At 46.6% G+C, this 27,475-nt stretch overlaps 1 protein-coding gene across 1 annotated transcript in view; it reads right to left on the reverse strand.

Moving 5' to 3' along the window:
* LOC128689500 (immunoglobulin domain-containing protein oig-4) overlaps nucleotides 1-27,475 on the reverse strand; it is a 362,237-nt gene that overhangs the window by 67,421 nt on the left and 267,341 nt on the right. The window contains exon 4 of the mRNA XM_070086434.1: nucleotides 14,803-14,952. Coding sequence (XP_069942535.1) covers nucleotides 14,803-14,952 — 150 coding nt within the window. The remainder of the gene's footprint in view (nucleotides 1-14,802; nucleotides 14,953-27,475) is intronic.

Here is a 27,475-nt window from a genome sequence, read left to right on the forward strand (position 1 = left end):
AGCATAAATAATAGGAGTCCTCAGGTTGTTCTTCAGCTCTATACATCCTTGGTTAGGACTCATTTAGGTTATGCTGCACAGTTTTGGTCACCGTATTACAGAATGGATATAAATTCTCTGGAAAATGTACAAAGGAGGATGACAAAGTTGATCCCATGTATCAGAAACCTTCCCTATGAGGATAGACTAAGGGCCCTGAAACTGCACTCTCTAGAAAGACGTAGAATTAGGGGGGATATGATTGAGGTGTATAAATGGAAGACAGGAATAAATAAAGGGGATGTAAATAGTGTGCTGAAAATATCTAGCCTAGACAGGACTCGCAGCAATGGTTTTAAGATGGAAAAATTCAGATTCAGGAAGGATATAGGAAAGTACTGGTTTGGTAATAGAGTTGTGGATGAGTGGAACAAACTCCCAAGTACCGTTATAGAGGCCAGAACGTTGTGTAGCTTTAAAAATAGGTTGGATAAATACATGAGTAGATGTGGGTGGGTGTGAGTTAGACCTGATAGCTTGTGCTACCAGGTCGGTTGCCGTGTTCCTCCCTTAAGTCAATGTGACCTGACCTGACTAGGTTGGGTGCATTGGCTTAAGCCGGTAGGAGACTTGGACCTGCCTCGCATGGGCCAGTAGGCCTTCTGCAGTGTTCCTTCGTTCTTATGTGTGGCCCAGGTGCTGCATGTGTGGCCCAGGTGCTGCATGTGTGACCCAGGTGCTGCATGTGTGACCCAGGTGCTGCATGTGTGACCCAGGTGCTGCATGTGTGGCCAAGTGCTGCATGTGTGACCCAGGTGCTGCATGTGTGACCCAGGTGCTGCATGTGTGGCCCAGGTGCTGCATGGGTGACCCAGGTGCTGCATGTGTGACCCAGGTGCTGCATGTGTGGCCCAGGTGCTGCATTTGTAGCCAAGGTGCTGCATGTGTGGCGCAGGTGCGGCATGTGTGGCCCAGGTGCTGCATGTGTGACCCAGGTGCTGCATGTGTGGCCCAGTTGCTGCATGTGTAGCCCAGGTGCTGCATGTGTGGGCCAGGTGCTGCATGTGTGACCCAGGTTCTGCATGTGTGGCCCAGGTGCTGCATGTGTAGCCCAGGTGCTGCATGTGTGGGCCAAGTGCTGCATGTGTGATCCAGTTGCTGCATGTGTGGCCCAGGTGCAGCATATGTAGGCCAGGTGCTGCATGTGTGGGCCAGGTGCTGCATGTGTAGCCCAGGTGCTGCATGTGTGGGCCAGGTGCTGCATGTATGGGGCCAGGTGCTGCATGTGTCACCCAGGTGCTGCATGTGTAACCCAGGTGCTGCATGTGTGGGCCAGGTGCTGCATGTGTGACCCAGGTGCTGCATGTGTGACCCAGGTGCTGCATGTGTGACCCAGGTGCTGCATGTGTGGGCCAGGTGCTGCATGTGTGACCCAGGTGCTGCATGTGTGGCCCAGGTGCTGCATGTGTGACCCAGGTGCTGCATGTGTGGCCCAGGTGCTGCATGTGTGGCCCAGGTGCTGCATGTGTGGCCCAGGTGCTGCATGTGTGACCCAGGTGCTGCATGTGTGGCCCAGGTGCTGCATGTGTGGCCCAGGTGCTGCATGTGTGACCCAGGTGCTGCATGTGTGGCCCAGGTGCTGCATGTGTGGCCCAGGTGCTGCATGTGTGGCCCAGGTGCTGCATGTGTGGCCCAGGTGCTGCATGTGTGACCCACGTGCTGCATGTGTGGCCAAGGTGCTTCATGTGTGGCCCAGGTGCTGCATGTGTGGCCCAGGTGCTGCATGTGTGACCCAGGTGCTGCATGTGTGACCCATATGCTGCATGTGTGACCCAGGTGCTGCATGTGTGGCCAAGTGCTGCATGTGTGACCCAGGTGCTGCATGTGTGACCCAGGTGCTGCATGTGTGACCCAGGTGCTGCATGTGTGGCCAAGTGCTGCATGTGTGACCCAGGTGCTGCATGTGTGGCCCAGGTGCTGCATGTGTGACCCAGGTGCTGCATGTGTGACCCAGGTGCTGCATGTGTGACCCAGGTGCTGCATGTGTGACCCAGGTGCTGCATGTGTGGATCAGGTGCTGCATGTGTGACCCAGGTGCTGCATGTGTGACCCAGGTGCTGCATGTGTGACCCAGGTGCTGCATGTGTGACCCAGGTGCTGCATGTGTGGCCCAGGTGCTGTATGTGTGACCCAGGTGCTGCATGTGTGACCCAGGTGCTGCATGTGTGACCCAGGTGCTGCATGTGTGACCCAGGTGCTGCATGTGTGACCCAGGTGCTGCATGTGTGGCCCAGGTGCTGCATGTGTGACCCAGGTGCTGCATGTGTGACCCAGGTGCTGCATGTGTGACCCAGGTGCTGCATGTGTGGCCCAGGTGCTGAATGTGTGACCCAGGTGCTGCATGTGTGACCCAGGTGCTGCATGTGTGACCCAGGTGCTGCATGTGTGACCCAGGTGCTGCATGTGTGACCCAGGTGCTGCATGTGTGGATCAGGTGCTGCATGTGTGACCCAGGTGCTGCATGTGTGACCCAGGTGCTGCATGTGTGACCCAGGTGCTGCATGTGTTACCCAGGTGCTGCATGTGTGACCCAGGTGCTGCATGTGTGACCCAGGTGCTGCATGTGTGGCCCAGGTGCTGCATGTGTGGCCCAGGTGCTGCATGTGTGGCCCAGGTGCTGCATGTGTGGCCCAGGTGTTGCATGTGTGACCCAGGTGCTGCATGTGTGGCCCAGGTGCTGCATGTGTGGCCCAGGTGCTGCATGTGTGGCCCAGGTGCTGCATGTGTGACCCAGGTGCTGCATGTGTGACCCAGGTGCTGCATGTGTGACCCAGGTGCTGCATGTGTGGCCCAGGTGCTGCATGTGTGGCCCAGGTGCTGCATGTGTGACCCAGGTGCTGCATGTGTGACCCAGGTGCTGCATGTGTGACCCAGGTGCTGCATGTGTGACCCAAGTGCTGTATGTGTGACCCAGGTGCTGCATGTGTGACCCAGGTGCTGCATGTGTGGATCAGGTGCTGCATGTGTGACCCAGGTGCTGCATGTTTGACCCAGGTGCTGCATGTGTGACCCAGGTGCTGCATGTGTGGCCCAGGTGCTGCATGTGTGACCCAGGTGCTGCATGTGTGACCCAGGTGCTGCATGTGTGGCCCAGGTGCTGCATGTGTGGCCCAGGTGCTGCATGTGTGACCCAGGTGCTGCATGTGTGACCCAGGTGCTGCATGTGTGACCCAGGTGCTGCATGTGTGACCCAGGTGCTGCATGTGTGGCCAAGTGCTGCATGTGTGACCCAGGTGCTGCATGTGTGGCCCAGGTGCTGCATGTGTGACCCAGGTGCTGCATGTGTGACCCAGGTGCTGCATGTGTGACCCAGGTGCTGCATGTGTGACCCAGGTGCTGCATGTGTGGATCAGGTGCTGCATGTGTGACCCAGGTGCTGCATGTTTGACCCAGGTGCTGCATGTGTGACCCAGGTGCTGCATGTGTGGCCCAGGTGCTGCATGTGTGACCCAGGTGCTGCATGTGTGACCCAGGTGCTGCATGTGTGGCCCAGGTGCTGCATGTGTGGCCCAGGTGCTGCATGTGTGACCCAGGTGCTGCATGTGTGACCCAGGTGCTGCATGTGTGACCCAGGTGCTGCATGTGTGACCCAGGTGCTGCATGTGTGACCCAGGTGCTGCATGTGTGACCCAGGTGCTGCATGTGTGGCCCAGGTGCTGCATGTGTGACCCAGGTGCTGCATGTGTGACCCAGGTGCTGCATGTGTGACCCAGGTGCTGCATGTGTGGATCAGGTGCTGCATGTGTGACCCAGGTGCTGCATGTGTGACCCAGGTGCTGCATGTGTGACCCAGGTGCTGCATGTGTGACCCAGGTGCTGCATGTGTGGCCCAGGTGCTGTATGTGTGACCCAGGTGCTGCATGTGTGACCCAGGTGCTGCATGTGTGACCCAGGTGCTGCATGTGTGACCCAGGTGCTGCATGTGTGGCCCAGGTGCTGCATGTGTGACCCAGGTGCTGCATGTGTGACCCAGGTGCTGCATGTGTGACCCAGGTGCTGCATGTGTGGCCCAGGTGCTGAATGTGTGGCCCAGGTGCTGCATGTGTGACCCAGGTGCTGCATGTGTGACCCAGGTGCTGCATGTGTGACCCAGGTGCTGCATGTGTGACCCAGGTGCTGCATGTGTGACCCAGGTGCTGCATGTGTGACCCAGGTGCTGCATGTGTGGATCAGGTGCTGCATGTGTGACCCAGGTGCTGCATGTGTGACCCAGGTGCTGCATGTGTGACCCAGGTGCTGCATGTGTTACCCAGGTGCTGCATGTGTGACCCAGGTGCTGCATGTGTGACCCAGGTGCTGCATGTGTGGCCCAGGTGCTGCATGTGTGGCCCAGGTGCTGCATGTGTGGCCCAGGTGCTGCATGTGTGGCCCAGGTGTTGCATGTGTGACCCAGGTGCTGCATGTGTGGCCCAGGTGCTGCATGTGTGGCCCAGGTGCTGCATGTGTGGCCCAGGTGCTGCATGTGTGACCCAGGTGCTGCATGTGTGACCCAGGTGCTGCATGTGTGACCCAGGTGCTGCATGTGTGGCCCAGGTGCTGCATGTGTGGCCCAGGTGCTGCATGTGTGACCCAGGTGCTGCATGTGTGACCCAGGTGCTGCATGTGTGACCCAGGTGCTGCATGTGTGACCCAAGTGCTGCATGTGTGACCCAGGTGCTGCATGTGTGACCCAGGTGCTGCATGTGTGGATCAGGTGCTGCATGTGTGACCCAGGTGCTGCATGTTTGACCCAGGTGCTGCATGTGTGACCCAGGTGCTGCATGTGTGGCCCAGGTGCTGCATGTGTGACCCAGGTGCTGCATGTGTGACCCAGGTGCTGCATGTGTGGCCCAGGTGCTGCATGTGTGGCCCAGGTGCTGCATGTGTGACCCAGGTGCTGCATGTGTGACCCAGGTGCTGCATGTGTGGCCCAGGTGCTGCATGTGTGGCCAAGTGCTGCATGTGTGACCCAGGTGCTGCATGTGTGGCCCAGGTGCTGCATGTGTGACCCAGGTGCTGCATGTGTGACCCAGGTGCTGCATGTGTGACCCAGGTGCTGCATGTATGGCCCAGGTGCTGCATGTGTGGCCCAGGTGCTGCATGTGTGGCCCAGGTGCTGCATGTGTGACCCAGGTGCTGCATGTGTGGCCCAGGTGCTGCATGTGTGGCCCAGGTGCTGCATGTGTGGCCCAGGTACTGCATGTGTGGCCCAGGTGCTGCATGTGTGACCCAGGTGCTGCATGTGTGACCCAGGTGCTGCATGTGTGACCCAGGTGCTGCATGTGTGGCCCAGGTGCTGCATGTGTGACCCAGGTGCTGCATGTGTGGCCCAGGTGCTGCATGTGTGGCCCAGGTGCTGCATGTGTGACCCAGGTGCTGCATGTGTGACCCAGGTGCTGCATGTGTGGCCCAGGTGCTGCATGTGTGACCCAGGTGCTGCATGTGTGACCCAGGTGCTGCATGTGTGGCCCAGGTGCTGCATGTGTGACCCAGGTGCTGCATGTGTGACCCAGGTGCTGCATGTGTGACCCAGGTGCTGCATGTGTGACCCAGGTGCTGCATGTGTGACCCAGGTGCTGCATGTGTGACCCAGGTGCTGCATGTGTGACCCAGGTGCTGCATGTGTGACCCAGGTGCTGCATGTGTGACCCAGGTGCTGCATGTGTGACCCAGGTGCTGCATGTGTGACCCAGGTGCTGCATGTCTACTTTCTCTTCAGAGTTCTGCGGGTTCGTTTGTAGGTCAGGCAGAGGAAATAATTTTTTTTCTGTATTCTCCCCTGTTTTCTTTTATTGGATTGTTGGTGAACATTAACTTATACTGATTGTTGGTGAACATTAACTTATACTGATTGTTGGTGAACATTAACTTATACTGATTGTTGGTGAACATTAACTTATACTGATTGTTGGTGAACATTAACTTATACTGATTGTTGGTGAACATTAACTTATACTGATTGTTGGTGAACATTAACTTATACTGATTGTTGGTGAACATTAACTTATACTGATTGTTGGTGAACATTAACTTATACTGATTGTTGGTGAACATTAACTTATACTGATTGTTGGTGAACATTAACTTATACTGATTGTTGGTGAACATTAACTTATACTGATTGTTGGTGAACATTAACTTATACTGATTGTTGGTGAACATTAACTTGTACTGATTGTTGGTGAACATTAACTTATACTGATTGTTGGTGAACATTAACTTGTACTGATTGTTGGTGAACATTAACTTGTACTGATTGTTGGTGAACATTAACTTATACTGATTGTTGGTGAACATTAACTTATACTGATTGTTGGTGAACATTAACTTATACTGATTGTTGGTGAACATTAACTTATACTGATTGTTGGTGAACATTAACTTATACTGATTGTTGGTGAACATTAACTTATACTGATTGTTGGTGAACATTAACTTGTACTGATTGTTGGTGAACATTAACTTGTACTGATTGTTGGTGAACATTAACTTATACTGATTGTTGGTGAACATTAACTTGTACTGATTGTTGGTGAACATTAACTTGTACTGATTGTTGGTGAACATTAACTTATACTGATTGTTGGTGAACATTAACTTATACTGATTGTTGGTGAACATTAACTTATACTGATTGTTGGTGAACATTAACTTATGCTGATTGTTGGTGAACATTAACTTGTACTGATTGTTGGTGAACATTAACTTATACTGATTGTTGGTGAACATTAACTTATACTGATTGTTGGTGAACATTAACTTGTACTGATTGTTGGTGAACATTAACTTGTACTGATTGTTGGTGAACATTAACTTATACTGATTGTTGGTGAACATTAACTTATACTGATTGTTGGTGAACATTAACTTATACTGATTGTTGGTGAACATTAACTTGTACTGATTGTTGGTGAACATTAACTTGTACTGATTGTTGGTGAACATTAACTTAGTGATTGTTGAACATTAACTTGTACTGATTGTTGGTGAACATTAACTTGTACTGATTGTTGGTGAACATTAACTTGTACTGATTGTTGGTGAACATTAACTTATACTGATTGTTGGTGAACATTAACTTATACTGATTGTTGGTGAACATTAACTTGTACTGATTGTTGGTGAACATTAACTTGTACTGATTGTTGGTGAACATTAACTTAGTGATTGTTGAACATTAACTTGTACTGATTGTTGGTGAACATTAACTTGTACTGATTGTTGGTGAACATTAACTTGTACTGATTGTTGGTGAACATTAACTTGTACTGATTGTTGGTGAACATTAACTTATACTGATTGTTGGTGAACATTAACTTAGTGATTGTTGGTGAACATTAACTTGTACTGATTGTTGGTGAACATTAACTTGTACTGATTGTTGGTGAACATTAACTTGTACTGATTGTTGGTGAACATTAACTTAGTGATTGTTGGTGAACATTAACTTGTACTGATTGTTGGTGAACATTAACTTAGTGATTGTTGGTGAACATTAACTTGTACTGATTGTTGGTGAACATTAACTTATACTGATTGTTGGTGAACATTAACTTGTACTGATTGTTGGTGAACATTAACTTATACTGATTGTTGGTGAACATTAACTTATACTGATTGTTGGTGAACATTAACTTAGTGATTGTTGGTGAACATTAACTTGTACTGATTGTTGGTGAACATTAACTTATACTGATTGTTGGTGAACATTAACTTGTACTGATTGTTGGTGAACATTAACTTATACTGATTGTTGGTGAACATTAACTTATACTGATTGTTGGTGAACATTAACTTATACTGAGTGTTGGTGAACATTAACTTAGTGATTGTTGGTGAACATTAACTTGTACTGATTGTTGGTGAACATTAACTTATACTGATTGTTGGTGAACATTAACTTGTACTGATTGTTGGTGAACATTAACTTATACTGATTGTTGGTGAACATTAACTTATACTGATTGTTGGTGAACATTAACTTATACTGAGTGTTGGTGAACATTAACTTGTACTGATTGTTGGTGAACATTAACTTATACTGATTGTTGGTGAACATTAACTTGTACTGATTGTTGGTGAACATTAACTTGTACTGATTGTTGGTGAACATTAACTTACACTGATTGTTGGTGAACATTAACTTAGTGATTGTTGGTGAACATTAACTTAGTGATTGTTGGTGAACATTAACTTAGTGATTGTTGGTGAACATTAACTTACAGTGATTGTTGGTGAACATTAACTTACAGTGATTGTTGGTGAACATTAACTTAGTGATTGTTGGTGAACATTAACTTAGTGATTGTTGGTGAACATTAACTTACAGTGATTGTTGGTGAACATTAACTTAGTGATTGTTGGTGAACATTAACTTAGTGATTGTTGGTGAACATTAACTTAGTGATTGTTGGTGAACATTAACTTAGTGATTGTTGGTGAACATTAACTTAGTGATTGTTGGTGAACATTAACTTAGTGATTGTTGGTGAACATTAACTTAGTGATTGTTGGTGAACATTAACTTAGTGATTGTTGGTGAACATTAACTTAGTGATTGTTGGTGAACATTAACTTATACTGATTGTTGGTGAACATTAACTTAGTGATTGTTGGTGAACATTAACTTATACTGATTGTTGGTGAACATTAACTTAGTGATTGTTGGTGAACATTAACTTAGTGATTGTTGGTGAACATTAACTTAGTGATTGTTGGTGAACATTAACTTATACTGATTGTTGGTGAACATTAACTTAGTGATTGTTGGTGAACATTAACTTAGTGATTGTTGGTGAACATTAACTTAGTGATTGTTGGTGAACATTAACTTAGTGATTGTTGGTGAACATTAACTTAGTGATTGTTGGTGAACATTAACTTAGTGATTGTTGGTGAACATTAACTTATACTGATTGTTGGTGAACATTAACTCACACTGATCATAAACTTTCACTGGTGTATTATTCATGTTATTATATGAACCTCTAATTAATGGTCCAGTTGTACAAATGGATGGAATTTCGCCTGTGTAGAAATTTTTATTTTTTTTATCACTTTCGTGGAGGTGTTTCTGTCGTCCGGTATGAATATTACAGCAGCAGAGGCAGCAACAGCAGCAGAGGCAGCAACAGCAGCCGCCGCCGCCGCAGCCGTTGCCTCTGCTGCTGCTGCCTCTGCTTCTGCTGCTGCCTCTGCTGCTGCTGCTGCCTCTGCTTCTGTTGCTGCCTCTGCTTCTGCTGCTGCCTCTGCTTCTGCTGCTGCCTCTGCTTCTGCTGCTGCCTCTGCTGCTGCTGCTTCTGTTGCTGCCTCTGCTTCTGTTGCTGCCTCTGCTTCTGCTGCTGCCTCTGCTTCTGCTGCTGCCTCTGCTTCTGCTGCTGCCTCTGCTGCTGCTGCTTCCTCTGCTGCTGCCTCTGGTGCTGTTGCTGCTCCTCTTCCCGCTCCTCCACCATCATCTCCACCTCCTTCACCTCCTCCACCACCACCACTTCCTCCTCCGCCCCCCACCTCTACCACCACCACCTCCTCCTCCCCCCCCCACCTCTACCACCACCACCTCCTCCTCCCCCCCACCTCTACCACCACCACTTCCTCCTCCCCCCCCACCTCTACCACCACCACTTCCTCCTCCCCCCCACCTCTACCACCACCACTTCCTCCCCCCCCACCTCTACCACCACCACCTCCTCCTCCCCCCCACCTCTACCACCACCACTTCCTCCTCCCCCCCACCTCTACCACCACCACCTCCTCCTCCTCCCCCCACCTCCACCACCACCACTTCCTCCTCCCCCCCCCACTTCTACCACCACCACTTCCTCCTCCCCCCCCACCTCTACCACCACCACTTCCTCCTCCCCCCCACCTCTACTACCACCACCACCTCCTCCTCCCCCCCACCTCTACTACCACCACCACCTCCCCCCCCACCTCTACTACCACCACCACCTCCCCCCCCCACCTCTACTACCACCACCACCTCCTCCTCCCCCCACCTCTACTACCACCACCACCTCCCCCCCCACCTCTACTACCACCACCACCTCCCCCCCCCACCTCTACTACCACCACCACCTCCTCCTCCCCCCCACCTCTACTACCACCACCACCTCCCCCCCACCTCTACTACCACCACCACCTCCCCCCCCCCACCTCTACTACCACCACCACCTCCTCCTCCCCCCCACCTCTACTACCACCACCACCTCCCCCCCCACCTCTACTACCACCACCACCTCCCCCCCCACCTCTACTACCACCACCACCTCCTCCTCCCCCCCACCTCTACTACCACCACCACCTCCCCCCCCACCTCTACTACCACCACCACCTCCCCCCCCCACCTCTACTACCACCACCACCTCCTCCTCCCCCCCACCTCTACTACCACCACCACCTCCTCCCCCTCCACCTCTACTACCACCACCACCTCCTCCCCCCCCCACCTCTACTACCACCACCACCTCCCCCCCCCCACCTCTACTACCACCACCACCTCCTCCTCCCCCCCACCTCTACTACCACCACCACCTCCTCCCCCCACCTCTACTACCACCACCACCTCCCCCCCCCCCACCTCTACTACCACCACCACCTCCTCCTCCCCCCCACCTCTACTACCACCACCACCTCCCCCCCCACCTCTACTACCACCACCACATCCCCCCCCCCACCTCTACTACCACCACCACCTCCTCCTCCCCCCCACCTCTACTACCACCACCACCTCCCCCCCCACCTCTACTACCACCACCACCTCCCCCCCCCCACCTCTATTACCACCACCACCTCCTCCTCCCCCCCACCTCTACTACCACCACCACCTCCCCCCCCACCTCTACTACCACCACCACCTCCCCCCCCCACCTCTACTACCACCACCACCTCCTCCTCCCCCCCACCTCTACTACCACCACCACCTCCTCCCCCCCCACCTCTACTACCACCACCACCACCTCCCCCCCCCACCTCTACTACCACCACCACCTCCTCCCCCCCCCACCTCTACTACCACCACCACCACCTCCCCCCCCCACCTCTACTACCACCACCACCTCCTCCTCCCCCCCACCTCTACTACCACCACCACCTCCTCCCCCCCCACCTCTACTACCACCACCACCACCTCCCCCCCCACCTCTACTACCACCACCACCTCCTCCCCCCCCCACCTCTACTACCACCACCACCACCTCCCCCCCCCACCTCTACTACCACCACCACCTCCTCCCCCCCCCACCTCTACTACCACCACCACCTCCTCCCCCCCCACCTCTACTACCACCACCACCACCTCCCCCCCCCACCTCTACTACCACCACCACCACCTCCCCCCCCCACCTCTACTACCACCACCACCTCCTCCCCCCCCACCTCTACTACCACCACCACCTCCTCCCCCCCCCACCTCTACTACCACCACCACCACCTCCCCCCCCCACCTCTACTACCACCACCACCTCCTCCCCCCCCACCTCTACTACCGCCACCACCTCCTCCCCCCCCACCTCTACTACCACCACCACCACCTCCCCCCCCACCTCTACTACCACCACCACCTCCTCCCCCCCCCACCTCTACTACCGCCACCACCTCCTCCCCCCCCACCTCTACTACCACCACCACCACCTCCCCCCCCCACCTCTACTACCACCACCACCTCCTCCCCCCCCCACCTCTACTACCGCCACCACCTCCTCCCCCCCCCACCTCTACTACCGCCACCACCTCCTCCCCCCCCCCACCTCTACTACCACCACCACCACCTCCCCCCCCCACCTCTACTACCACCACCACCTCCTCCCCCCCCACCTCTACTACCACCACCACCTCCTCCCCCCCCCACCTCTACTACCGCCACCACCTCCTCCCCCCCCCACCTCTACTACCGCCACCACCTCCTCCTCTGGCTGAAGATTATCTTTCCCCTCACATTGTTCTACGTTGTCTTTCTATTACCTGGAGTTTACCTGGAGAGAGTTCCGGGGGTCAACGCCCCCACGGCCCGGTCTGTGACCAGGCCTCCTGGTGGATCAGAGCCTGATCAACCAGGCTGTTGCTGCTGGCTGCACGCAAACCAACGTACGAGCCACAGCCCGGTCTGTTGGTAATATTGGATATTCGTGTAGGTTTGGTGCATTATTTTAATTATATGAGAAAGCGACCAGCAGGTGAACAAGACGACCGTCTCTTATATTCATTGTTAAGACTTTTCGCAAACTAATGACTTTTTCACTCCAGTACAGACAATAATTACTGGAGGCGGTGAAAGACGTGACGTAGTTGGTTATCAGTCCCACAGTATCTCTCCTATCTTAATGGGTCATGTCAGTTCCCGATGTCTTATAATAGTATGTTATTTCTTAATCTATAATCTACCTTGTCCATAATTACTATCACATTTGCTATGTCTGCTTTCGTAAGGTGAAGTCCAGGATCTTTCCTTAATTCATGGTATAACTTAACAAATTTTTGAAAACAATTGTGTTGCCCAGATCTGATGTGTGTGTGTGTGTGTGTGTGTGTGTGTGTGTGTGTGTGTGTGTGTGTGTGTGTGTGTGTGTGTGTGTGTGTGTGTGGTGCTGAATATGTAAAATTGGTCAGTCAGCAAGAACTCATTTAAAATTAAGTTCTTTCTAAAAATTTTCTCTTTTACGTTTAAAAAATATATTGTTTTTATGTTAATGTAAAAATTAACAATTTTGTGCCAAAGGAACCTTAGAAAACTTGCTTAATTATTATAACTAGAGCAATTTAATTTAGCCTAATCCAGCTACATATATGTTAGATATGTTTACAGTAATTTAATAATAAACAAACACAATGAAAGATATTTTTTCGTTAGGCTCGGAATGATTTTTGCGAAATTATTGCATACACAAATTTTCGCTTGCCCTAATCGGCAACAAGAGCGTTGTTATTTAAGCCAAAATTGCAAGTGTTACCTGTTCGGCATCACACACACACACACTGAGAGGTATAGACAAGTTGGACTGATGCAGGATGCTCCAGAGATGGGACACAGCAACAAGGGGTCACAGTTGGAAGTTGAAAACTCAGATGAACCACAGGGATGTAAGGAAGCATTTCTTCAGTCACAGAGTTATCAGGAAATGGAATAGCCTGGGTAGTGATGTAGTGGAGGCAGAATCCATACATAGTTTTAAGAAGAGGTACGATAAAGCTCACGGAGCAGGAAGAGTGACTGAGTAGCGGCCAGTTGAAGAGGCGGGGCCAGGAGCTGTGAATCGACCCCTGCAACCACAACTAAGTGAGTACAAATTAGGTAAGTACGCGCACACTCAGGAGAGGTTTGTACCCAAGGGTAACAGAAACAGCGAGAAAGCCAGGATGAGCCTTTGGTTCACCCAAAGGTGTAAAGAGGCCAAAACCAAGTGTGCTAGAGAGTGGAAGTATAGAAGGCAAAGGACCCAGGAGAATAAGGAGAGATGTCGTAGAGCCAGAAATAAGCATGCACAGGTAAGAAGGGAGGCCTATTGACAGTATGAAAATGACGTAGCAGCGAAAGCCAAATCTGACCCGAAGCTGTTGTACAACCACATCAGGAGGAAAGCAGCAGTCAAGGACCAGGTAATCAGGCTGAGGAAGCAAGGAGGGGAAATCACAAGAAACGGCAGTGACAAATGCGATCATGGAGTGATAGTGCACAAAATGAGGGCCAAGCATGTAAGGAAACTAGAGAAAGTGCAGAGGTTTGCAACAAGACTAGTCCCGGAGCTAAGGGGTAAGCCCTGTGAAGAGAGATTAAGGGAAATCGACTTGACGACACTGGAAGACAGGAGAGATAGGGGGGATATGTTAACGACATATAAAATACTGAGAGAAGTCGACAAGGTGGACAGAGACAGGATGTTCCAGAGATGGGACATAGTAACAAGTGGTCAGAGTTGAAAGTTGAAGACTCAGATGAACCACAGGGATGTTAGGAAGTATTTCTTCAATCACAGATTTGTCAGGAAGTGGAATAGTCTGTGTAGTGATACAGTGGAGGCAGGATCCATACATAGCTTTAAGGAGAGTGACCGTGTAGCGGCCAGTGATGAGGCGGGGCCAGGATCTGTGACTCGACCCCTGCAACCACAAGTAGGTGAGTACACACACATACATTCATTATTATTATTATTATTACAGGTGTCACCTCACCTAGAGGTGTTTAAAATTCATTGTTGTGATCATCTGTGCTCTCCCTCATCGAGAACATCATTCGTGATTGACGTGTCCATTCAAGGCAGGAGAGATATCAAAGTTGGAAAATTTACTGGGATCATTTACTCTAGTAGATCATTTTATACTAATAGAAATACCTTAGAGTACTCTGAATGTACTCTCTTGAGCGAAGAAGTGTTACCTGAGAATATATACTGGGAAAGCATTGAAGAACCGAGTCCAAAACTCACACTACCCTAACAACGTATAGTTAGTGTGAATATTGGGAGGAAGTGTAATGCCAGTGAAAAGCAGGGGAGTCATGTGCACAGAAAGAGAACACCATGTCAACATCCTTTATCCAAAAATATTCAGTCTGTTACACATATCAGAAATATTACTGGAACAAGCGAAGTTTTCAGTGTGAAACCAGATTACTGCCTCCGTCAAATAGGCAGCAACAGCTTGGCCTGGTTGTTAGGGGAAGAGGAACTCTGGAAACCAGTCTAATATATATTACAAGTACCTAGTACCCGGGTAGACAGGCACCTGGTAATCAGAGGCGGTGTTAACTAATACACAAATGTAAAAGTACCTGATACACAGGTAGAGATGTACCTGGAAGTAGTTGTGAGCATAGAGTTCAACACCATCCTTGTACCAGGTGATGCTGGGTCTGGGATTGCCTCTTGCTGTGCAGATGAAGATGATCTTACGTCCCAACACATACTCCAGCTCATAATGTGATGACTGTATCACTCGCGCTGCCTGTGGGAATACATAACACATGTTAACACCTGTCACAATGCTGGTGTTGCCTGTAGTAACACACATGTTGCATATACCTAGTATGTAGTACGTACAAAATATAATCATTACACACAAAACCACTCATCATTCCTGTAGCCATTTTAGATATCAGGAAGGTGACCCGAGTCATTCCTAGATCGTTTGACGAGTGTTAGATGTGCTGCGGCTTTCTAACCTCCCAGGGATGGGGACATACACCAAGTGGTGTATGTCCCCAGTGAGAGGCATACACCAAGTGGTGTATGTCCCCAGTGAGAGACATACACCAAGTGGTGTATGTCCCCAGTGAGAGACATACACCAAGTGGTGTATGTCCCCAGTGAGAGACATACACCAAGTGGTGTATGTCTCACTGTGTATACTCTACCATCATTAATTGGTTCAGAGTACTGGACAGTACAGAGGCAGCTGGACACTAGCAGCATTAATTGGTTCAGAGTACTGGACAGTACAGAGGCAGCTGGACACTAGCAGCATTAATTGGTTCAGAGTACTGGACAGTACAGAGGCAGCTGGACACTAGCAGCATTAATTGGTTCAGAGTACTGGACAGTACAGAGGCAGATGGACACTAGCAGCATTAATTGGTTCAGAGTACTGGACAGCACAGAGGCAGCTGGACACTAGCAGCATTAATTGGTTCAGAGTACTGGACAGTACAGAGGCAGCTGGACACTAGCAGCATTAATTGGTTCAGAGTACTGGACAGTACAGAGTCAGCTGGACACTAGCAGCATTAATTGGTTCAGAGTACTGGGCAGTACAGAGGCAGCTGGACAATAACACTCTCTTATATAAGGTAAAAAGTGTATTAATGCCGGCAATATGGCAATAGGACACAAGTACATACACTTAAGACACCTTTAGTGAATAGGTTTTGGTCCTGGGATCTTGGTCATTACGAATGTTACTAAAGAATGAGAAATGCACTCAGCTCATACACTGAGTGCCCGGGGTTCGTTCCCCGGTACGGGTGCAAACTTTGGACATGTTTCCGTACACCTGCTGTCCCTGTTCACTTAGCAGTAAGTAGGTACCTGGGAGAGGGCGGTGGTATACCTCAAATAGGGCTCTGAAATGAGCAGGTGTAGGATAGCAGCTATTAGCCTGTAAAAATTGATTTGTGTAAAAAAATCAGAATTATGAAAAATGAAAGTAGCTGATGGTCAGACGAAGGCGTGAAGTCATCTAATTGCTATGTCACGTGACAGTTGAGAAACATAGCAGTATCATGTGTGCCAGGGTTATTTAAATGATACATGTGCCAGCCCTTTGTTCCGTGGTGTCAGTTGTAGGAATTAAGAGGAGCTTCCTTGTAGATCATTTCAGCATTGTTCCAGTGCATGTGGTGGACCTCTTTACATCTATGTATGAAACAGTCGTTGCTGTTATCTTGTCGGTTGCAAGCATATATATGTTCTTAAAACACGCGTGAAAATATTCCCCAGTTCTTGAACATAGATACTGCATCCCCTGCATGGTATGGCATATATTCCTGCCTCATACACAAATAACCCGCACATAGAAGAGAGGAGCTTACGACGACGTTTCGGTCCGACTTGTTATTTATATTCCTGCTTCACTGTTAGGTGTATCATGGGGATCTTTCTTCCTTGGGAGATCTCTGATGCGTGACGAGGCCATGGCAGCTACATGGATGTTGCTTCTAGAAAAGCCCTGAGTGGTGGTGTTCGCAACTTTAACTCCAGGTAGATCAAAATCTGGGTTTCTCGGTGGTAGCCTTGTTGATAGAGTGAAGGATAGTCTCAGCTTTAAGTTTAGAGTCTTGTATGAGGCAAGAAGGGAAGCCCAAGTGTGTGAAGGCATGAGTAATGAACTGGGAGAAATGTTTCCACGCTCTTTACATGCAAAGACGAGGAACCAGACTACTCAAAGGTTCAAGCCAATTTGAGGAACGAAATGAAATGCTGTTTAAAGACATGGAAAACATTGAGGTCCTTTATTTTATTTTTTTTTTTTTTTTTTATTTTTTTTTTTTTTTTTTTTTTTTTTTGTTATTCGCCGGTATTCTCCCGGCCCGGGTCTTTTCCAAGTAGTGGTGACCCGGCCTTGGCTCCCTATCTGGGGAGTGTCTCGAGACTTAAGTCTCCCATGGGAGGAGGTACAGTACCTCCTCATCTTTGGGACCAAGTGTCCCCAGGCCTAGCCACATTCCCCGCCCTCACGGGGCTCGTAGGGAGAAGCTAGGCCTCTGGTCTGCCATCTACCCCGCCTCAAAGGGGCTCGTGGGGATGGCAGTCTTATGAGCTGCAGATGGTAGCAAGCTCAGGCTGTTTTGAGGTCCTTGTTTCTGTGTCCCCTCTCTGGAACATCTTTTGTGTGTGCTTCTGTGTATTTGTTTTTTGTTTATTTTATCTTTAAGGTTGAATGTTGGCTTGTGACACGGTCTTTTAATCATCGTTAACGGGAGCATTTTCATTCCTGTTACATTCCACTCAACAGTTTCGTAGGTTCTGTTGTAAAAGTTCGACCTGGTGCCAGATTTCGTCATTGGTTGTTTAGTTTACTGGTATCAGCGTCTCTGACCCCTTCATAACTACCATAACTTGGTTGATCTGGCATTGTTTGCAGGTATATGTTCGGTTTACCCTTTGCAAATCCTCTACCTTTGTTCCAGAAATATTTCTGATACTTGCTGGTAGCATTTAATCTTGGACTGCAGATGTTAGCACAGTGACGCCCCTGTTTTTTCCCGGCTTATCTTATACCTCTTCCATATTTCTCACTCCAGTAAGCTGTTATGCTAGTGTCTAGAGTATTTTTACTGTATGTATTTTTACTGTACTCTTAAGAGGCACCTAAATTACCCCGTCTTCTAATAACATGTTCATTTTTCCACTATAATCTACTTTATCCATAATTACTATCACGTTTGCTTTGTCTGCTTTCGTAAGGTGAAGTCCAGGATCTTTCCTTAATTCATGGTATAACTTAACAAATCTTTGAGGACAATTGTGTTGCAAGCTTTGCTACACAATTGTCTCTGCATGGTATAACTCTTCATGGTATAACTCTTCATGGTATAACTCTTCATGGTATAACTCTTCATGGTATAACTCTTCATGGTATAACTCTTCATGGTATAACTCTTCATGGTATAACCTAACAGAGATATTGTTACTTCCATGTATATAACTGACTGGTTAATGTGAGTTTGTTTGTTACAGGTGAGGTGGTGGTGGCCAGGTAGGCACTCTTGTTGTCATGCCCAGGTAAGTTAGTCCTCTTATCTCCCTTCTCACCCTCCCTCCCTTCCTTCTTTTTTCCCTCCACTCTTCCTTTCTCTATTTTTCCCACCCTTCCCTTTTTCATTTCTTTCTTGTGCCTGATCCTATCACGGCCAACCTCCTCTTGTTTCACTCCTTTATTTCCCTCCTCCCCTTTAATTCACTTCCTCATTCCTACTCCTCGTCTCCTCCCTCCTTCCTTTCTCCCACATCCCTTCTCCCTCCCTCGTCCTTTCCACTTTCCACTTCCTCCTTCCATTGTTCCCTCCCTCGCCTGCCTCCTCCTCCTCTCTCCCTCCTCCTCTCTTCTTATTCATAGCTAACACTTCCCTCCCTTCCTCACTTATTTCTATATCCTACTTCCTCTTTATATCATTACCTCTCGTCCCTCCTTCCTTTTTCTTTCTTTCCTCCTCATATCCTCTTCCATCATCATTCTCCCTTCCCTCCTCTTTCGTTCCCTCCTTCTTTCCCTTACCCTCTCCTCCCTCCCTCGTTCCCTCCCTCCTTCCCTTCCTTCATCTCGGTAACCTAACTCGTATAGTTAAACAAAAATTTTTGGTACATATCTGTGTTAGTCTCTAAACTGTAATGATCATACTGGTCATTATACTGGACTAAGAATGATCATACTGGTCATTATACTGGACTAAGAATGATCATACTGGTCATTATACTGGACTAAGAATGATCATACTGGTCATTATACTGGACTAAGAATGATCATACTGGTCATTATACTGGACTAAGAATGATCATACTGGTCATTATACTGGACTAAGAATGATCATACTGGTCATTATACTGGACTAAGAATTATCATACTGGTCGTTATACTGGACTAAGAATGATCATACTGGTCATTACACTGTACTAAGAATGATCATACTGGTCGTTACACTGAACTAAGAATGATCATACTGGTCATTATACTGGACTAAGAATGATCATACTGGTCATTACACTGTACTAAGAATGATCATACTGGTCGTTACACTGGACTAAGAATGATCATACTGGTCGTTACACTGGACTAAGAATGATCATACTGGTCGTTACACTGAACTAAGAATGATCATACTGGTCGTTACACTGAACTAAGAATGATCATACTGGTCGTTACACTGAACTAAGAATGATCATACTGGTCGTTACACTGAACTAAGAATGATCATACTGGTCGTTACACTGGACTAAGAATGATCATACTGGTCGTTACACTTGATTAAGAATGATCAATACTGATGGACCATCACCTGGAGTTTACCTGGAGAGAGTTCCGGGGTTCAACGCCCCCACGGCCCGGTCTGTGACCAGGCCTCCTGGTGGATCAGAGCCTGATCAACCAGGCTGTTGCTGCTGGCTGCACGCAAACCAACGTACGAGCCACAGCCCAGCTGGTCAGGTACTGACTTTTGGTGCTTGTCCAGTGCCAGCTTGACTGCCAGGGGTCTGTTGGTAATCCCCCTTATGTATGCTGGGAGGCAGTTGAACAGTCTCGGGCCCCTGACACTTATTGTATGGTCTCTTAACGTGCTAGTGACACCCCTACTTTTCATTGGGGGGATGTTGCATCGTCTGCCAAGTCTTTTGCTTTCGTAGTGAGTGATTTTCGTGTGCAAGTTCGGTACTAGTCCCTCTAGGATTTTCCAGGTGTATATAATCATGTATCTCTCCCGCCTGCGTTCCAGGGAATACAGGTTCAGGAACCTCAAGCGCTCCCAGTAATTGAGGTGTTTTATTTCCGTTATGCGCGCCGTGAAGGTTCTCTCTACATTTTCTAGGTCAGCAATTTCACCTGCCTTGAAAGGTGCTGTTAGTGTGCAGCAATATTCCAGCCTAGATAGAACAAGTGACCTGAAGAGTGTCATCATGGGCTTGGCCTCCCTAGTTTTGAAGGTTCTCATTATCCATCCTGTCATTTTTCTAGCAGATGCGATTGATACAATGTTATGGTCCTTGAAGGTGAGATCCTCCTACATGATCACTCCCAGGACTTTGACGTTGGTGTTCCGCTCTATTTTGTGGCCAGAATTTGTTTTGTACTCTGATGAAGATTTAATTTCTTCGTGTTTACCATATCTGAGTAATTGAAATTTCTCATCGTTGAACTTCATATTGTTTTCTGCAGCCCACTGAAAGATTTGGTTGATGTCCGCCTGGAGCCTTGCAGTGTCTGCAATGGAAGACACTGTCATGCAGATTCGGGTGTCATCTGCAAAGGAAGACACGGTGCTGTGGCTAACATCCTTGTCTATGTCGGATATGAGGATGAGGAACAAGATGGGAGCTAGTACTGTGCCTTGTGGAACAAAGCTTTTCACCGTAGCTGCCTCGGACTTTACTCTGTTGACGACTACTCTCTGTGTTCTGTTAGTGAGGAAATTATAGATCCATCGACCGACTTTTCCTGTTATTCCTTTAGCACGCATTTTGTGCGCTATTACGCCATGGTCACACTTGTCGAAGGCTTTTGCAAAGTCTGTATATATTACATCTGCATTCTTTTTGTCTTCTAGTGCATTTAGGACCTTGTCGTAGTGATCCAATAGTTGAGACAGACAGGAGCGACCTGTTCTAAACCCATGTTGCCCTGGGTTGTGTAACTGATGGGTTTCTAGATGGGTGGCGATCTTGCTTCTTAGGACCCTTTCAAAGATTTTTATGATATGGGATGTTAGTGCTATCGGTCTGTAGTTCTTTGCTGTTGCTTTACTGCCCCCTTTGTGGAGTGGGGCTATGTCTGTTGTTTTTAGTAACTGTGGGACGACCCCTACACACAGTGATCCATCACCTTACAGTGATCCATCACCTTACAGTGATCCATCACCTTACACTCAGTGATCCATCACCCTACACATAGTGATCCATCACCACATACACAGGGGGGTCTATCACCCTATTGTTGTACCCCCTGAAAAGGACGATATATAGGGCGTGCCGAATAGGTAAAATTGGTCAGTTAGTCTTTTGTAAAATTTTCTCTTATACGTTTAAAGATATATTTTTTATTTGTGTTAAAGTAAAAATTAATAGTTTTATATCAAAAGAATCTTAGAAAACTTACAAAACCTTGTAACAAGCGCAATTAAATTTAGCCTAATCCAATAATTTAATAATAAACACAGTGAAATATATTTTTTTCCTTAGTTTCAGAATGATTTTGGCGAAATTTTTGTATACACAAATTTTCGCTTGTCTTATTCGGCAAGAAAAGCGTTTCTGTTGAAGCCAAAATCGCAAGTTTCACCTATTCGGCACGACATGATATATATATATATATATATATATATATATATATATATATATATATATATATATATATATATATATATATATATATATGTGTGCGTGCGTGCGTGTGTGTGTGCGTGCGTGTGTGTGTGTGTGCGTGTGTGTGTGCAATAAGATCACAGCAAACAGGTGATATCATAATATACAGAGAAACCTCAGTGAATAAATAGTTAATGCAAAACTTACGTTTAATGACGTGTTTTACACTCAGAAGTTTGGTATTGCAATTGGAAATCTTCTCTCGTCTGTTCTTAGTAATTTATAAATAGAATGTTTTGAAACAAGATTACTTAACACAAACCTTCGTAATAGAACTAGGTGATATAGATATGTTGATGATATTTTGTGTCTTGTGCCTAAAAATATAGACATAAACAATTTCCTCATTAATTTAAATAGTTTAGCTTATTCTGTAAATTTTACTGTTGAGTTCGAAGTAATTAACTCATTGCCTTTCCTAGATGTTTTAATTATTAAGGATAACAATGATTTTAAATTTAAAGTTTACAGAAAAGCTTCAAATAACTGCTCCTGTGTACACTATTATTCTTCACATTAAGATAGAGTTCAACTGTCTGTTTTCTCATCAATGTTTTTGAGAACTTTACGTATTTGTAGTCCAGAGTTCATAGATGAAGAAATATCCAAAATTTATGAAATAGCCAATGATCTAAAATACCCAAGAAACGTAATTGATAAACCCTTCAACACTGCAAGAAATACTTTTTACAACCCAAAAAGGGACAACCAACCTTATTCAACTAAAAATATGTTGGTTCTCCCTTACCATGAAAACTTGGTTGATATGCCTTCTCTTCTTAAGACTTTTAATATTAAAGTTGTATTTAAAAATCTTGATACAGTGAAAAAAACTTTTGATAAAAAAAAATTCCCCCAAAATGCTGACGGATGTGTCTATAAGATTCCTTGTAAAATATGCGATAAAGTTTATTGCGGTCAAACTTGTAAAAGTCTTGAACTTTGCTTAAAACATAAATATAACATTAGAACTGGACAAGATTCTAATGCTCTATTTATTCACGTGAGAGATTTTAACCATCCAATTGATTTTCAAAAGTCTGAGAAAGTTGTATCAAGCAAGTCCATGGTCGACAGGAATATAATAGAATTATGTTTCATAAAAATTGGTTTTGAAAATAATATGAATATTTCTTTTGGTTTATGTAAATTGGATTTATTTATAATTAATAAAATTTGGGAAGAATTTAATGATACATTAGACATGTAAAAAATCTTAATATTTGGGTAGAATATCATTTGTGTTTCGCAACAACGTCGGATGTTGTCACGCAACTGTGAGGTGTAGTCTTGTTTGATGTGACGTGACTGAGAGGTGTAGTCTTGTTTGATGTGACGTGACGGAGAGGTGTAGTCTTGTTTGATGTGAGGTGACTGAGAGGTGTAGTCTTGTTTGATGTGACGTGACTTAGAGGTGTAGTCTTGTTTGATGTGACGTGACTGAGAGGTGTAGTCTTGTTTGATGTGACGTGACTGAGAGGTGTAGTCTTGTTTGATGTGAGGTGACTGAGAGGTGTAGTCTTGTTTGATGTGAGGTGACTGAGAGGTGTAGTCTTGTTTGATGTGACGTGACTGAGAGGTGTAGTCTTGTTTGATGTGACGTGACTGAGAGGTGTAGTCTTGTTTGATGTGACGTGACTGAGAGGTGTAGTCTTGTTTGATGTGACGTGACTGAGAGGTGTAGTCTTGTTTGATGTGACGTGACTGAGAGGTGTAGTCTTGTTTGATGTGACGTGACCGAGAGGTGTAGTCTTGTTTGATGTGACGTGACTGAGAGGTGTAGTCTTGTTTGATGTGACGTGACTGAGAGGTGTAGTCTTGTTTGATGTGACGTGACTGAGAGGTGTAGTCTTGCCTTCCTGTTTGTTTTTTATAGTTCCTTGATAATGTGAGAAGTCACGAAATAGAAAGCGCTTGGAATTTCGCTTTTCTTTTATGTTGGTTGCTTTGCATATTGTGATATCACCTGTTTAATGTCATCTTATTGCATATATATATATATATATATATATATATATATATATATATATATATATATATATATATATATATATATGTATATATATATAATATATATATAATTGAATTTACATATAACTTTATATTGCCAATGTTTTCATTAATAACTGAAATGAAAATATCTTACTTTATAATATTCTTTGACTTATTAGCTTTATGTAGGTAGGATGTAACAACTACACCTGTCACTGTGCTCACTGTTAGAGTTTTAATTGGCTGCCAGCACTTGCAAACAACCTGTCCATTTGTTAAGGTTTCAAGTTAGGTGGAACCTGGTACAAGTCACATGACATCTCTGATGTCGAAGCTGCTGTCCTTTTTTTGCCCTCTTTCTTTCATTGCTCCTCTTTGGAGAAACGTCTCGTTTCTCTGCTCTGTCATCTTTTGCAATTTAGACTCTGTTTTTGGCAGTGTGTGTCTCCGTGGGTGAGCCGGGACATACATCTCGTAACTCTGCATAACTTTGTTCACAGAGAATTATTTAGACTTAGTGATATTTGACGTTTTGCAGAGGTTGTGTGTTGTGGAGACACACTGTACATTTATGGTTCCAAGTTAAGCTTTTGACCTACATTTGTTCTGGCATCTACGCACTGCTGCAGTCTGGGATATGATAATGCTGAACTTAGTTTCAATAATAAGGGAGTTTTATGCCTTCTGTCTAGAATCTGTTGAAGGTTTAGAGTTAGGACCATTGTTTTGTCTCCTTGTTCCTTGCCTGGCACTGTGCTGTTTACTGCTGCTTCCTACATTATTGCTGTTTGGCGAATGTCTTGTCATATTCAAGCAAACTGTTCGATTGCTTTGTTGGTTGAGAAGGTAAATTATTGATGGACTTCTGGTCAGTGACAGTATAATTCTAAGTCGAGTCGAGTCTTACCAAGACATAACGATCATTATTGAGCACATAGACACATAATTATATTATTCGTATTTTTTAGTATATCTCATCACAGCAGCATACTAGATAGTACTTAAGAGTATTACAGTGCCCGTAGCACTATACGATTATATTACCAAATAACTTTGATATAAATGTATTCCAAGTTATACTCCAAGAGTTGTGTAGGAGATTATCTCCTTAATTATACCAAGTATATTACCTTTAATTATTACCATCTAGATAAATGTGTTATTAAATTTTATTTAGTTGGTTTATATTCATTTATTTGCAATCCTAAAGCGCTATTGAAATGTCTCAATTTGAAAGGATAACTGAACTAGAATATTCTCTGATAAACTGTAATAAAACCAGAAACAGCGTAGATGCTAGAGAGGGGATCAGTAAGTTGACCTTCTGGTATTCTCTGGAGATGTCTATACTTCATGGATGTCGCATTTGGTAATACTACACACAGGGGTCCAACACCCTACGTACATTGATCCTTCACCATACACACAGTGATCCATCACCCTACACATAATGGTCCATCACCCAACACATAATGGTCCATCACCCAACACATAATGGTCCATCACACTACACATAATGGTCCATCACCCAACACATAATGGTCCATCACACTACACATAATGGTCCATCACCCAACACATAATGGTCCATCACCCAACACATAATGGTCCATCACACTACACATAATGGTCCATTACCCTACACAATAATCCCTCACCCTGTACACACTGGTCCCGCACCAGTGTTGTTGTGTGTTCTCGGCAGATAAGTGTGTAAATAAAAAGAGAAAAACGAAAACAGCCTCCACGTATATTTCTATAAGTACACGATACAACTATTACAGAGGTAGCTGCCGTAACTGGTGTACTATATAGAAAGTCCCTGGTTATGTAGAGCATTTTGTTGCTCCCCAGGATGCCACCCACATCAGTCGACTAACACCCAGGTACCTATTTACTGCTAGGTGAACATGAACAACAGGTGTAAGGAAACATGCCCAACGATTCACCCGTGCCGGGGATCAATCCCCGATCCTCATAGTGTGAGCTGAGGACGCTGCCAACTAAGCCACAGTCTTTTCTCAACAGACAGTTGTGTACACACACAGCAGCAACAATAATACAGCGACAGTTTTCTCAGCAGACCGTTGTGTACACACACAGGAACACAACACAGCGACAGTGTTCTCAGCAGACCGTTGTGTACACACACAGGAACACAACACAGCGACAGTGTTCTCAGCAGACAGTTGTGTACACACACAGGAACACAACACAGCAACAGTGTTCTCAGCAGACAGTTGTGTACACACACAGGAACACAACACAGCGACAGTTTTCTCAGCAGACCGTTGTGTACACACACAGGAACACAACACAGCGACAGTGTTCTCAGCAGACCGTTGTGTACACACACAGGAACACAACACAGCGACAGTGTTCTCAGCAGACCGTTGTGTACACACACAGGAACACAACACAGCAACAGTGTTCTCAGCAGACCGTTGTGTACACACACAGGAACACAACACAGCGACAGTGTTCTCAGCAGACAGTTGTGTACACACACAGGAACACAACACAGCAACAGTGTTCTCAGCAGACAGTTGTGTACACACACAGGAACACAACACAGCGACAGTGTTCTCAGCAGACAGTTGTGTACACACACAGGAACACAACACAGCGACAGTGTTCTCAGCAGACAGTTGTGTACACACACAGGAACACAACACAGCAACAGTGTTCTCAGCAGACAGTTGTGTACACACAGCAACACAACACAGCGACAGTGTTCTCAGCAGACAGTTGTGTACACACAGCAACACAACACAGCGACAGTGTTCTCAGCAGACAGTTGTGTACACACAGCAACACAACACAGCGACAGTGTTCTCAGCAGACAGTTGTGTACACACAGCAACACAACACAGCGACAGTGTTCTCAGCAGACAGTTGTGTACACACAGCAACACAACACAGCGACAGTGTTCTCAGCAGACAGTTGTGTACACACACAGCAACACAACAACCACGGCGGATTTAACTCAATGCATATAAATGGAATTTTAAGGTCGACTCGTTAATTTGGCAAAAGAAATCTCTGAGGTCACTTATTATGGAAGATGAGTTTGTTGATTGTGAGAGGGAGAGATTATTAACCTTAACCTTTCCTAGTGGACCACTCACCAGTGTGAGTGGTCCACTGACGCCCTGTGTGGACATGGTTCATTTAAGTGTCTTAGAACCAGACTCTGCCGAGTGTACGGTTGTTGTGGATGGCCTTGGCACCGATACCACTCCCTTTTCTGAAGTCGACTCAGTAGACATCCCAATGCCAGGCTTTATTTTTGTTCAACGCCTGATGTGTGCCTCTGTGGTGCACTTCTTCCCTATGAGTAGCAGGTGACATTTTGTGGTATCTTCGATCGTCGTAGCCCGATGTGCTTCTCTCATATTAAGAAACTCAAAGCGGATGTTCTGCAGGCGCTGTACATTCGTAAGATGTTCTCTCATCACACCTGGGAAGGGTGAACCATCGAACAATGCTCCGTCTGTATATGGCCTCGTCTCATTCCAGACTGGAATATGGCTGCCACATCTCCTCGGCCAGATCTCTTCTCTGCTTCCTGAATCCTGTTCATCGCTTAGAAATCTGGCTTTGCATGGGTGTATCCCATACTTTGCCAGGTGAGAGAACTTTCTCTACTCTTGTGGGCTTTTCCTGGCCTGCGCTTCCTGTTTTGGTTTCAGCATTCTCCTGGCTACCCGGTCCTGCTGCGGTCTTTGTAGAAGGGAGGAGAACCCTCTGCTCGCCGTACTTGGCGTTCTGTGCCATTTGGGGTTTGGATGCGGGCCCCCTCTCTGGATTATTTCCTCGATGTGTGTGTGTGGTCAGAGAGGCTGACTTCTCTCCTTGGATGGTGTCTGAAGTACATCTCTGTCAGCAGTGGAGGGGGGACCCTGGT

This window comes from Cherax quadricarinatus, chromosome 18, assembly GCF_038502225.1.
Source record: "Cherax quadricarinatus isolate ZL_2023a chromosome 18, ASM3850222v1, whole genome shotgun sequence".
In the NCBI taxonomy this organism is placed as follows: domain Eukaryota; kingdom Metazoa; phylum Arthropoda; class Malacostraca; order Decapoda; family Parastacidae; genus Cherax; species Cherax quadricarinatus.